Genomic DNA, 14,258 nt, shown 5'->3' with positions numbered 1-14,258 from the left:
GTGGTCCTGGTCTGGAAACCAAACTTTCATTGTCTTGGCCTCGGACTTCTTGGTCGATCTCTTCTACATCTCTGTCTCGAGCACAGACCTCATCTTGGCTTGAGTCCAATATGTCTTAATCTTATTTTTGTTTGCATCTTATTGCCACAGTGGCTGAACGAGCAGAAGTTCATCCAACGTTTAGTGGATCTTATCGACCCCGAAGAGGCTGACGACAAGCACAGCAACGCAGCGCAGACGCTCTGCGACATCGTTCGTATCACAAGAGAACACATGTCTCAGCTGCAGGAGTGCGCTGAGAACGACCCGCTACTCGCAACATTAGAAAAGTGAGTGCTTTTTTTAGTCCCTACTCACAACGTAGAAAAGTGATTTTTCTTTTGTAGTCATTTCCTTTTTATTATCACTACTCGCAACATTAGTTACTCTTTATCGTCATTTCTTACAAGATTAGAAAGTGGTTCCTTTTATTGTCACTACTCACCAACCTTGGTGAAATAAGTTCTCTTTATTGCAATGTTAGAAAAGTTTTTTTGTTTTTTTTTCATTCTTGCTACCTACAACATCAGACAAGTTGAGTTCGTTTGTATTGCCGGTACTCACATATTCACTGTATACAGGCGGAACATAACTAACCTTGCTTTGGTTAAGTAATGAGGTCGGTGGACGCAATTTGTTACCATTAATAAAGGCGCCTTAATGACTCAGAGATGTACTTTACGCGCTGTGCGTAGAGCAGATATGACTTTCAGACGTAAGATTGTCACATTCCATTTGATACTCTACATTTTCAGAAGGCAACCTGGTTAGTTCGTCTCTAGAGAGGACTGTTTTGAGAGACCTGGTGTTATTTTTAAACGGATTGAAAAGTTTGCTAGTCGCATGTGACATGTTATTACTACATTGCATAAGGCCATGTTAGATTAGATATAAAAGGGCCAATCGAAGGCAACATTTAACAAAACGACATATTGGATTGTGTGACTTTCTAAAGCTTAACCCTAAGTTAATAATAGCTACACCCTAGTATAAAATACTATAGATAAATCCCGATAGAATGCCATCTTTACGGCAACTTGGGCTTTGCCGTCAAGCGTTTTAATTTGTGTCGACACATGGCGCAAAATTGTGCACTTAAGAGAAAACTTTCATTGCCAGTCGAGATTTACAACTTTACACTGTAATGTGTGGTGAGAACAACATCTGTTAAAAAATATATGACAATTAGAAAATAAATGTCCCCTTTTTCTAACTGTGAAGAGAAGTGCTATCAAAACTTTGATATTGCTAAAGCTAACAAGTGAATATAATCTTAGATATGTTCCATACGTGAAAAGCATCATGAGGGACGTATTGCAAAAAGTACCAGAGATATCTAAAATAGGATCAGCCTTGACAAGAAGAATAAGCGCCTTCAAGGAAAGTCAAAGCCTGTGACATCCTAAACTAATTGGCATGGCCATTTTATATTAAAGCATTGACCTTGCTTAAGGTTTTGTACACCCTTAAATGGCCACTGCTTCCAGCTCGTCCCACCCTACAGGAAAGACCCCCCTTCCTCAAACGGACTCACATGTCCCATGACAAATCTGGACGTGACTTCTGGATACTCTGCTCCCCCCCCCCCCCCCCCCTCCAAGCCTGTGATGTCAGGTCTAAGAGTCAACTCTACCCTTGTGTGTGATAATTGCTTCGTACATAAGATGCACGCTGATAGTGATATTGTCAGGAGACCTAACACTGTCCAGTCATGGAGGCTGTGGTAGTCAGTCCTAATGTTGACATGCTGGGCTGGATAATCATTCCCTCAGCCTGCTGATATTGTCAGGAGACCTAACACTGTCCAGTCATGGAGGCTGTGGTAGTCAGTCCTAATGTTAACATGCCCGGTCTTGACAATCATTCCCTCCAAAAGCACTCAAACCTGATCTCCCTACTAGAGTGCTACTTGTGATAATTCACGTTATGTTGTGAAAGGGATAAACCTCTTGGTTACAGGTGTTGACAAGTGCTTGATACGAATATGATCTGCAGCTAACGGCAATAGGTGCAGTCAACAGTTATAGCTACAGCCAGTAGCAGTAGCTGCAGTGATTGGCCATAGCTGCAGCCAACAGCCATAGCTCAAGGAAGATCCAGTCCCATTCAATTAGCAGTCACTTTGTTTTCCAACTTTGCACATGCGCAAGTTTGTTACCGCTGCGATTGACGCAAGCTACACACAAGTAAACAGTGGACTCTTTTTTAAAGTGTTACACATGTTGGTAAATTTATTTTGTTTAAAAAGATATTGAAATACTGTTAAAAAGGTAAATTGTGGCATTAGTTTGTGAGACTTTTAAATGTCTTAAATTTTGAATTTCTAAAATAAATATTCAGCCTTAGGGATACATGCAGTCATCCCTGTTGAGATAAATATAACTGATTCTTTTTTCTCTTAAATATAATGACTAAGAAACGGACATTCCTCTATAAACAGCAGACACATATTGATATTTTGACTAACTTGTCGTTAAGATGATTCCTTCATATTTCTTCGGATAAAAATGCTACCCTACGTTAGTTCACTTCAATCCCCAAAGAACTCCCCTAAGGAAAGAATGAATTTGATTGCTGCGATTTCTAGACATGTCAGTGGTTATGTCAGTTATCAATAGTGAAAGTTGTTAGACTGTTTAGGGGAAAGAGACCACAGCTCTGTTTGTCATCGTTTTATTTTCATCAGTGGCTCTCGGTTTACCCTTGTCCTTACGATGACCCAAAACAGCAGTATTTGTTGGAAATGTGAGGTAGAAAAGTTTGCTGTACTTGAGTTGACCTTTGTATTTCTTGCTTTTTAAAAAAATTACTTCTAAAAGAAACTGAGAATGATGACGGTGCACTTTCACTAATCAGACCACAAAAGGATCAGGAAAAAAAAAAAAAAATTATCTCCAAGCTTGGATGGGTTTTATGGCCATTCCAGAAAATAGCAATGTCATAAACAAGCAAAAGCAACAGAAAGACTCTGCTAGGTCAAAACGTCAGGCCTTAAACGATTTTTTGCGAACAAAAATGTGAATAGAATGTATCATCAAAATATGTTTGCGATTGCTTAAAATATCTGTTGACCTTTGAGAGAGATAAAGAAAGTCTCTTCTAAAAATTATGTGTTTATAAATTTATACTAAAATATTCTGAATGTCTTAAATAGCTTGTATTTTATTATCTATTTTGTATTTTTCTCTTTCACTAGGCAAGAAACTGTAGCTGAGTTATTAGAGCACATGTTTCATGGGAAGAAATCTAAATCAGCACTAGTGAACGGCGTAAGTGTTCTGCTTGCCTTGTTGGAGTTCAAGAAGCAAGGGTAAGTTCCCATCATGTTTGGTTTCGTTTGGTGGGTGCTTTTACCGAGATCACCCAACCCACATCAGGCCTGGAATACATGGAGGGCATGGTCTCCGTTGCCCTGGTCTTTGCCTTGGTGCTTCTTCATTGACTTTGAGATGGATGCGCCCTTATGCAAAATGAAGATGGCCTTGCCCTCCCTTACAATGAAAGTCCATGCGTGTCAACTACGCCCAATTTCATGAAGCTGCTTAAGCAGAAAATATTGCTTACAACTTTCTGCGTAGCAAAAATTGACAGGATACCGGGTGGTACATTTGACATAATACACTATTTCAGCTGGTAACCTCATTCTGGTTATCACAATTTTGTTGTGCTTGGCTACTGTTTGTGTTTAAGCAGCTCAATGAAATTGGGCTCTCTTTGAAGTTTACATTTGAGTGTTTTAGTTTGTTTGATGCTTTCGTCACTCGCTTTGTGTTTTGGGACTGTTAGCAAAGTTCTTCAGTTATTACTATTCATGTTTTTCTTTCAATTTGTTTTTATTGTTTTGATAATTTTGCCAGTGTTACGTTTAGTATTTTGGATTAATTTTGAGCATGTGACGTATACGTATCTCCCATGCAAAGATATTGATGTTGTACACGTACCCCTCAGGTATATTTTCGGACGATGCTTGTGACCTGGGGCCAATTTTATGGCTCTGCTTACCATAAGCACAGAATTGACACTTACGGAAGCAGGGAATTCTGTGCTTACGGCAAGCATATTTCACGGGTTAGCAGCGAATTTTGGCTTGTGCGCGTGCGTACTTCATGTTTCTAGGCATTCTATGCTTACAAGGCTAGCGCAGAAATTCGTTGCTTGCACATAAACGGGGAATCGCGATCGTAAGCGAAGAATTCGGCAGTAAGCAGCTCTATGAAATTGGGCCCAAATTATCCTTGCTTCCTTGAAGGATGTACAGTATCAGGAAGTATATCTCCAAATATACGAACAAACTTTGAAATATCCCACTTAGGGGAACCCCCTAAATACTTTTGGTCCAACCTTGGTTCTACAGTTCCATCTGTGGTTCCATTGGTTACATCCAGGAAAAGAGATCTGTTCTCACAAAAATTTCCCAACCACAACCCTTGAACACTATTTCGCTTTCGTGTTTTGTTTTACAAAGTTTTTTCTAGTTATAGGAAGCTAAATTTACCAAGTTAAATATTTGGAACTTGTGCTTGAAGTGAGAATGCATAGTTGACATCAATTTAGTCCATGACGCATTTTCAACAATTACCTTTTGTCACAAAAAGTAATTTATTAGAAACAAAAATTCCATGTAATAATTGCTCATTCTTTGGCCGAGTTTCTAGTGACTCAAATACATTTATGGATAATAACCGTGCTCAGCTCTGCGCCAATCATTATTAACATGAATTTTAAGCAGAAATAAATGGCATAAGCTGATATAAGTGCTTTTCATTGTCCACAATTTTGCCAGAGTGGGTGATTCACTGCCTTCCATATAAATACATCAATGCCTACTCACTATAAAGCTTCTTGCAATATAAATTGCTTGTTACATCATCTACATAAATAAACAAAAATGAATGGGTAATTTCACGTACAAATGTAGCAAATAATAATAATAATAACCTTACTTATATAGCGCTTATTCCAAATTTGATAGCAAACAATGATGGCTTAAATTGATGATGGAAACCATGATTGCCCGAATTTCAAATCTGTTTTAATCCCTTCGCTACTTTCACAAGATCCCTTGGTTGTACATGTAAAATTAGGTTTGGGAAGTAGCCAATTTGGTGTGGCATGTGTAGTGCCTTTCCAGTGGTGATAGACAACATCCTGCCTACAATAATGCACTAAATAAGACACACCTTGATTTCTGCCTTCCAAAGGTAGTCTCTGACTTTGGCAACTACTTGAACATAAAACTCACCGACCGACTGACTGAGTTTTGAGTTGCCAACTCATTGCAAACTTTGTCTGGGTTTTTTTTTTTTTTGGGGGGGGAATGCCAGTCTTAAATGCTTATTGCAAAATGCATTCACCAGCCTTTAATATTTCTGCTGTTGTTATTTGTCAGGATATTTGATGGTTATGTGTTCCTGTTAAAGTCATTGGACACTATTGGTAATTGTCAAAGACCAGTCTTCTCACTTGGTGTATCTCAACATATGCACAAAATAACAAACCTGTGAAAATTTGAACTCCATTTATCGTCGAAGTTGCGAGATAATAATGAAAGAAAAAACACCCTTGTCTCACGAAGTTGTGTGCTTTCAGATGCTTGATTTCAAGCCCTCAAAACCTAATTCTGAGGTCTCAAAATCAAATTTGTGGAAAATTACTTTCTTGAAAAAACTACGTTACTTCAGAGGGAGCGGTTTCTCTCAACATTTTATACTATAAACAGCTCCCCATTAATCGTTACCAAGTAGGGTTTCATGCTAATAATTGTTTTTAATAATTACCAATAGTGTCCACTGCCTTTAACTGTGTGTTTGCGCCTTTCATAATGGTTTAGTTTTGGTAAAAACCGTTCAGGTTGAAAAGTTCGTGGAATGAAGTGTAGCACCTAGGCTTACTAATCACTAGCTCAGTGAAGCGGGGTGTAAAACATCAGCACTCTGAGAAAAGCATTTGGGCAATTGCCTCCATGCCTCTGGTCACAGCCTTGGTGCCCCTTGAAATGTTTAAATATAAATTTACAGTTTCCTCATAGAGGTGCCCTTATCTAAGGAGAAAATACCTTGGTGCCCTTGCTTTGCCATAAAACGAAGCGCCAACCATCGAGTCGATGTTGCCAAATTATTGTAAACTTTGTTGTTTAATCAATAGTCAAGAGTATCCTTGTGTAGGAAGAAGCCAAGACTAAACGTAAATTACAAATGCTCATATCTCACTACACTAAATACTGGGCATTCATCAGCAACATGCTGGCTTCAATATAATTTTGCACATTTAAGGTAGGGTTACAAGTGACACACAATACGGTAGACAGAATAACGTCAAAGTCTTTAAGTTTCAAAAGAGAAAGATGGACCCCAACCAAATTTTTACTTTCATACATGAAGTCTTTACTTAGAAAACTGAGTACTGTAAATGTGTGTCAATGTTTTTCGGAGTGACTTGTTTGCAAATGTTGTGTTGATACTGTAATAGGTGTCCTGTAGACCCCACCCTATAGACCACACCCTATACACCCCACCCAAATCGCTGGACTCCCATTGTTGTGTCACTTGTAAGCCCACCTGTTTGCTATTTATAGATAACAAATACCCCATTTCTTCCTGCTTATAAGTGTTCTTTACTTTTTCTGTCTTTTGCTGTTTGAATCCCAGCTTTCTACAAATTGCAATCGAGAAAGTATTGGCCGGGACAAATTTTCAGAACAAGCAGTTGGCCTGTAAAGCCACAATTTCTTTATCATTGCTTTCAGAATTAAAATGTGGATTTTATTAGAATGCAAACAAATATATTAAGATGGATCAAACTGTGGTTTAGTGGTTAGACTGCAGTACTTACAATCACTAGGTGGCAGGTTCATATCCTACATGTACCAAGCTAACCGCTGATTTCAGAATGAATGCTAGAATAACATTGTCTTCTTGTTACTGAATCACAATTTCTTGATTTGTGCAATTCATAATCATAGACGTTAAACCAATGTTTGTATGAAAGAGATTGGCCATTGCCGGCTTGGCGTTCATATACCCTTGTGGGAGTTTGCCGAGTTCCCTTGGCGGGAAGATCAATTAAATAAATAAACAAATAAGCAAACACCACAACTAACAAACAAACAAACCAGTCAATTTGTGTTGGTCAAGAATGAAAGCAGAGGATCGTAAACATTTCCTCCAAAAACAAAATTTGGACGAAACAAAAAGCATGGACAGAAAAAGTAGGGGACCCATGGAAGTTTAGCTTGCACATGTTGCTGTGCTGTTGTGTTGTCACCCGTCTTTTTCAAGCTTCACTTCTTTTGCTTCTCCCGTCACCAGCATGGTCTTGTCTTTCTTTAGGCCCGAGGGACAAGAGCAGATGACCGCCCTGGACGCGGAGAGGCTGGCCCACGGTGTCAGCGGAACCCTGAAGGCTGTAATACCTCAGTTGACTGAGCTTCATCAGTTACTAACTGACCCTCCAGAAGTATGTTCCACCTACCGATTATTCACACCTAACCCCCTTTTGAGCAGAGTTGCCAACTTTTCCCCGATTTTGCAAAAGGTTCCTTGAAAACAAACAAATCTTGCCACAGTCTGATGAAAAAGAAGAGGAAAATATCCCTGATTAAGGAGACTGAGTTAGGTTTCACCAGGAGTTAAGACTAGTCTTATCTCCACAAGGAGTTAAGACTAGTCTTATCTCGAGTTACGAAGAGTTACTTGTCCTAACTTAGGACTAGCCTTAAGTTTTTAATAACTCCAAGGACTAGTCCTAAGTTAGGGCTATCTTTGTGAAATAGACCCCAGTTCCCCCATAGCCCGATATTGAACGTAACTCTAAATAACTCCATGATTGTACACAAAATCTCCCTGATTGCAAGATGCAAATGTTGGCAGTTCTGTTTTGGAAATGCTTTTCGTACCCCATTCTGCTTGAATACAAATTTGTGTTATTTTCTCCCATTTGATAATTCTAAACCTATCTGAACCCTCCAACTTTTTGGCAACAGAATAATTCAATCCTGTCAAACCTTCCAAGGAGCTGTTTTGATTCTTTTACTGATGAAAATTGTATGGAGGAAGTGAGGCGTGATGACATTTAATTACGCAGTGAAAAAAAGGGGCCTTGGTGAATTGATTTGAAGACCAATACTAATAACATTAGGTAGCTTCAGAGTGTGTTCTCTGCAAAGGGCATCCTTTGTGAAACAAAAATGTTCCATGTCTTTAATAATAGTCGTTACCGGTGTGTTTATGGTAGTGCATAATAAAGTAAGATTGGAAAGTCCTGCATAGTGGAAAGATTTAATGGTTTATTGTTGTCGAAATAGACCCTACTTTAATGTCCCGTGCTAGCAACTCCATCATTTTACTGGTTTACAAAACTTGGGTCGTAGCACCTTGTTAACCATTACATGGTGCTATGTAAAGTCAAATTTAGTCCCACATTCCATACAGGAAAATACTCAATGTTAAAGCGCCTTGAGTGACGGATATAAACGCTATAAAAAGAAGCCACACTTATTGTTACTGTTATTAAAAAAACTTGACTTGTTTCTCCCTTTTGCAACAACAGCAAGAACCTATGCCGACCACGGTTGGTAAACTAGCCCCACCGTTCGGAGCAGTTCGTCTTCAAGTGTGTAAACTCATCGCAGCGTTGCTCGTCACCAATACCCAGTCTATCAACACAGAGCTGTCCAAATTGGGAACAATCAAATCGCTATGGGTATGTATATTGATAATTCACCCTCAGCCTTTTGCTCTCTTTTGTCCCCGCCACGGAATCGGTCAAAATTATCTGGTAAGGATAGTTCTGACTTGACATCGCTCGATGTAAAAGCGGCCAGTTTTACAAGTAATTGTAGGCCTGGAATTTCATCTTGGAGAGGGCAAGGCCAATTTAATTTTGCATAGGGCACTTCCACTGGAAAATCGTAAATAAGACATTGTTTCTCTCATAAAAAAAAAACCCATCTCGCCCTCACACAAAAAAGTTCTGGACCTTGATGCTTCTTGGTGCAGATGGATTTGAGGATTGAGCCAAGATGGTAAGAAGGAAGAAGATAGTGCCAAGAGATTCTTCAAGATTGTGACAATGTACAAGAGTCACAAATGTGTTTCATTAAGACTGATTAACGGTGGACACATTAAGCAGGTGCCGTGGTTTGATGTTGCAGCCTGATACCACAAACGGTTTATGCAGCGTAGGAGGCTGATACCATACCATTGTACCACAGTTGGTTCTATGCTCAGTCTATACACCCATGTCATTGACACCAGTGATTTAACATTGCACTGCTTCATGTGAACATGACTTCATTATGTCTGTAGAGTAGCCCCCCGCCTCCCCCCTCCCCCCGACCAAAAAAAGAATGCTTGGCAATCAACAGCAACACACATAATTGTTAAACCGTCAGAAACTAAATAGACATCAGGCGTGATGCTTCGCAGAAGCAGCAGAGACTTTTGCCTCCTTGACCCTGGTCCTTGTTTTGGTGCCCCCTTGAAATATTCCAGTAGTGTGTAAACTAACCACTGGGGCCCAATTTCATGGCTCTGCTTACTGCCAAGTTCTGCCCTTACAATCAGCAGGGCTCGAATTTGGGGAAAAAATCCACAAGACCGCAGGGCTTGTTGCTCAGAATTTTTACTGGACCGGAAAATTTTTTACAATACCAAAATTTTGTTAGAAAAAAAAAAGTTAACACGATAGAACAGCAGGCCTTTTTCATCCCTTAGGAGGCTTTTTTTTTGCTGTGAAACCCAATCAATAAAGTTCCATATTCCTACTTCACGTCATTCTCGCCGCCTCAAAAAAAAAATTCCGATTTGACAGGCAAATCACCAACAAAACACTGCAACGTGCAGCATTCATAAAAAGATCGTCATAAAAAGATTGACCAAAAATTTGACAGCAGTAGTCAGAAGCTCATCACTGTTGGTAGCCATACTTAGCAATACGTTTGGCAACAAGACCTTACTTTTAATCCATGCAACACAGGGATGTGTGGTAATGCAACCAGACCTTCTTAATGCAAATTCAACACTCCTTTGTAAGGTATCAGACTTTACACATGGTCAGTGGTAAACAAACATCGCTGTACTAAGGTGTGCCGCCGCGCCGGGTACCAACACATCACTCCCTCGTCCCCGCTCGCTCACTCCCCGGGTGCATAAACATAAATGGTTTGAGACTAGATGTACAAGGTGTGGGCATGAGTAAACTGAATGGAAAACTTGTATGCAGCCTGATGCAAGTGAAAAAAGGACGGATTGACGTTCCGCAGGCATGCTCAGAACACTAATTTGACGACAAGTAAAACAAAAACTTTTATTTTAAATGAGATTGAAATACATTGATTAATGAAAGATAATATATTTCATATAATTATTTGTAATAGTAACTATATTAGTATGCATAAAAAAAAACACAAGACCGCCGGACTTGTTCGGCATAAAGTTTACTGGACCGAAGCTAAAATCACTGGCCTCGTGAAATTCGAGCCCTGAATCACCATTCTCCGCTTACTGTGCATTTTCAAATTTCTGTGCTAGCTGTGTAAGCAAAGAGTGCTGAGTAACATGGAGACGCACGCGCACAAGCCAAAATAACCTGCTAACCCGTGAAATACGCTTAAGCGCGGAATTCCCTGTTTCCGTAAGTGCTGATTATTTGCTTCTGGTAAGCAGAGCAATGAAATATGGTTCCATTTACCTAAAAATGCATTGCCCACACAATAGGGAAGTATCGGCCATTGTAAAACAAGCATTAATCCACTGTTATCATATGTTGTTGTTTTTTGTTGACTGTACAAGTATCTGTTTGTTTTCATTGCAGGAGCTTTTATTTCAGTACCTATGGAATAACTTTCTACATTTGGAAGTAGAGAAATCTATAAGTACCATTCTGACAAATAACCCGACCGAGTCAGAAGAAGGGAAGACACAACACCCACTATTAGTACATGTAAGTCTAGCCACTTATGTCAGGGTTTTCCACAGGGTTAAATTTTGTCTGGGCGCTACACCAATTGGTATTGGCCAAGATTGCGCGTAAAGATTAATGCACGCACCGGTCCTACTAATCCGCTTCATCTTGCTTGTGTCGTCAACTCACCTTCAACTCTCAACCACTACGCAGATTACAGGTATGGATTAGGCTTGACCCAAGATGTCAGTGATCAAATTATATGAAGCGCAGTACATAAAACACCATGCGGTACCGATCATTAACGTCTTGTCCAAGACTATTCAAAATGCAGGAATGTGCCCTCTGTTGTCGATGTTGGCCGACAGCTTTGCTGCTGAGAGATAATTTTTTCACAAAGAAAAAAACTTAAATTTTTATACCGAAATGTAACCTAAAACTTATGAAACTTCTCTTTAAGCTAATACTTTTTAGTTCTATACCTCTTCTGTGCGTTTTAAATATATATTGAAGGAGTTGACGGCGAGTTGACGGCATCAAACGAGTTGACGGCGATTAACGGCATGGAAGTATTTAGGACCCTATTTCTAGTTCTACCTCCATGCTATTTCCCAATGTAGTTGCTGACCGATGCTTTAACCACAAGGCAATTGCCTCTATACCACCTGGTCAATGCCTTTGTGCCCTTGAAATGCTCCAGTAGAAATTTACAACTTCCTGATATGGTGCCAGGCCTGTATGGTGCCCTTTACTAAGGAGAAAATAATAATAATAATAATAATAATGCCCTTTGCCCTTTCAAAAATGAAGTGTACATGCCTGAGAATGCTACTCAAACATTACGATATGCAACTCAATGTTGGCATTCATTTGCTTGATATGACGATGTAGATGAATTATGTGTGCTTCTTTCCTTCGTCCCTCTGTAGCTATTCACAGACTGCAAGCTGATTCAGAGGATACTGGATACATGGGAAGAGAACGACCAGTCCCAACAGAAGGGGGGATCTAGGAGAGGGTACATGGGTCACCTGACCCGCATCACCAACACTGTCATCCACGAGATGGAGAAAGGCTGCAATTGTGAACAGATTAAATCCTTATTTCAAGGTAAACAAATCTTGGGTTTGTGTCTTCTATTTAAACTTTTAACTTAACCAGTGAAGCAAAAACAATGAGTGATGAATTAAACCTAGTAGCAAAGACATGAATTTGTCTAACAGGCCCCCTCCGGACTTGGCCCAAATTGAGCTGCTTAAGACACTAAAAGTCGTGATTACCTTAATGAGGTTACCAGCCAAACTGCTATGACACATGTACAATTGGTGACTGGTGTCCTGCTCAATTCTGCTAAGCAGAAACTTGTAAAGTACATTTTCTGTTTGAGCAACTCTATAAAATTGGGCCCTGGTCTGTTGGACCTCTGGAACGTTTTCTCGAATTGTTAATTTATTTTATGTGTGATTTTTGTTTAGGATGGAGTTTCATTTATCTTTTGTTTTTTGTATGTTTTCTTCTGTTGCAGAGTATGTTCCAGAAGATTATAGAGAAAAATGGAATTTGTTCCTCGTTGGTAGTTTGTCAGAGCTTAACAAACGCAATACAGTAGATTTGGTGAGTATTTACATGAGATGGTATCGAATTTGTCTCAGCTGTAAACGCTATACTCCCTTAAGTGATATATACTAGCAATACTATGGTATTTAACCTGCTACCTAGAGAATAAAGGTAGTATTCTCAAGCCCTTGACACCTAACTATTGTGTATGCGTGTTTGTTGTAAAAAAAATATAAACAAATGGTACTAATGGTCTCGCATTTCTACCCTAGGGGAGTCATTCATATGCTGAATGACAACACTACACACAAACGCACATTTGTTGCCCACTTGAATCAAGAACTTTTCTTTGTTCCCAATTGTTTGGAGGTGAGGGGGCTCTCATGCTGTCAAAACACCTTGGTCCATTTTAATCTAGTCTCGTTTCAACGGCTAGACACCCTTTCATAAACTAGTGTAACGGAGAATAATCTGATAGAAAAAAAAGAAGAGCAGAAGGTCGTCACTAAAAAAAAACAGCCTGAAAAGTCTATTAAAGGAACACGTTGCCTTGGATCGGACGAGTTGGTCTATTAAAAGCGTTTGAAACGGTTTGTTATGAAATGCATATGGTTAGAAAGATGTTGTAAAAGTAGAATATAATGATCCACACAAGTATCACTCGAAATTGCACGGCGGTCCTTTTACGTCGCGAACTATCACGGTCGGCCATTTATGGGAGTCAAAATTTTGACTCCCATAAATGGCCGACCGTGTTAGTCGACAGGGTAAAAAGAAAACCACGCAATTTCGAGGCATATTTGTGTAGATCATTGTATTCTACTTTTACAATAGCTTTCTAACCATATACATTTTACAACAAACGGTTACAGAACGCTTTTCAAAGACCAACTCGACCGATCCAAGGCAACGTGTTCCTTTAAAGCCTACACCATGTATAAACGTTGGGCGGCCCTTGTTCTCCTGCCCTTGTCCTAAGGACAAAATATGCCTGAATCAGTGATTCACAATAATTCTGTTGGCGTTTGTTGTTTTTTAGGTTGGTACGCATCCATTGCATTCCTCTAGTGAGGATGACGATGGTGACTTTGGGAATATAGACTTTGGTAAAGACACTGCAGTACAACAGGTATGTAGTCATGCTTCATTTATCAGTTCATACAATGAAGGCTGGGTGGTTCGTTTCATGTCTTGGTGACTATTATTTCATGGTGGAATGCTACCAAAGAGTTACTCCAAAACGTGCAACTTGCTGTGATGGCTGAAGCAATTTCAAGCAAAAAAGAAAAAAGAAAGAAAAAAACACACAAAAAAACACTCTTAAAACTTTCCCAAACTTATTTTACACCTAAAACGTTATGTGCACAAATTGTTAAGAAAAACATTTCTTTTTTGCGTTACTTGATGTTGAAATTGTCAAATTTTTAATGACTTTGTTTTGCATTTAAAAGTATTCCTAGAATTAAAGTTGCAAATACTTGTGACATTTTCAGCCACTCTGCCAGATTTTGAAAGCATTATCACACTGCAGAAAATGCGTTTTGGTTTGTGGAAATTAAGTAATGTGGGTGAATACATTGAACATCAGTTTTTTTTAATAAGAAACAAACAGTGAACTAAATTTAACACATCACTATTTTATTAGCAGTCACCATTTCCGATATTTAAACAAAAATTGCTGCTCAAGTATTATGTTGTCAGTAACCTCATTGGGAAAAAATACATACAGTTTTGTTTTGCATTTTTGAATGGGTATGCTC

At 39.2% G+C, this 14,258-nt stretch overlaps 1 protein-coding gene across 4 annotated transcripts in view; it reads left to right on the top strand.

The window, feature by feature from the left end:
• LOC117291163 (serine/threonine-protein phosphatase 6 regulatory subunit 3-like) overlaps window positions 1-14,258 on the top strand; it is a 39,599-nt gene that overhangs the window by 11,305 nt on the left and 14,036 nt on the right. For 3 of the 4 annotated variants that reach the window (XM_033772720.1, XM_033772719.1, XM_033772717.1), the window contains exons 6-13: window positions 151-329; window positions 3,236-3,349; window positions 7,347-7,494; window positions 8,587-8,739; window positions 10,852-10,980; window positions 11,871-12,051; window positions 12,467-12,555; window positions 13,538-13,627. In XM_033772720.1, the coding sequence (XP_033628611.1) occupies window positions 151-329; window positions 3,236-3,349; window positions 7,347-7,494; window positions 8,587-8,739; window positions 10,852-10,980; window positions 11,871-12,051; window positions 12,467-12,555; window positions 13,538-13,627 (1,083 nt within the window). The remainder of the gene's footprint in view (window positions 1-150; window positions 330-3,235; window positions 3,350-7,346; window positions 7,495-8,586; window positions 8,740-10,851; window positions 10,981-11,870; window positions 12,052-12,466; window positions 12,556-13,537; window positions 13,628-14,258) is intronic. The other variant, XM_033772718.1, reaches the window with a different exon arrangement.

Source organism: Asterias rubens, chromosome 6 (assembly GCF_902459465.1).
Source record: "Asterias rubens chromosome 6, eAstRub1.3, whole genome shotgun sequence".
Classification (NCBI taxonomy): Eukaryota; Metazoa; Echinodermata; class Asteroidea; order Forcipulatida; family Asteriidae; genus Asterias; species Asterias rubens.
Note: the sequence above shows the minus strand (reverse complement) of the source record. Positions and strands in the feature narration are given on the sequence as shown.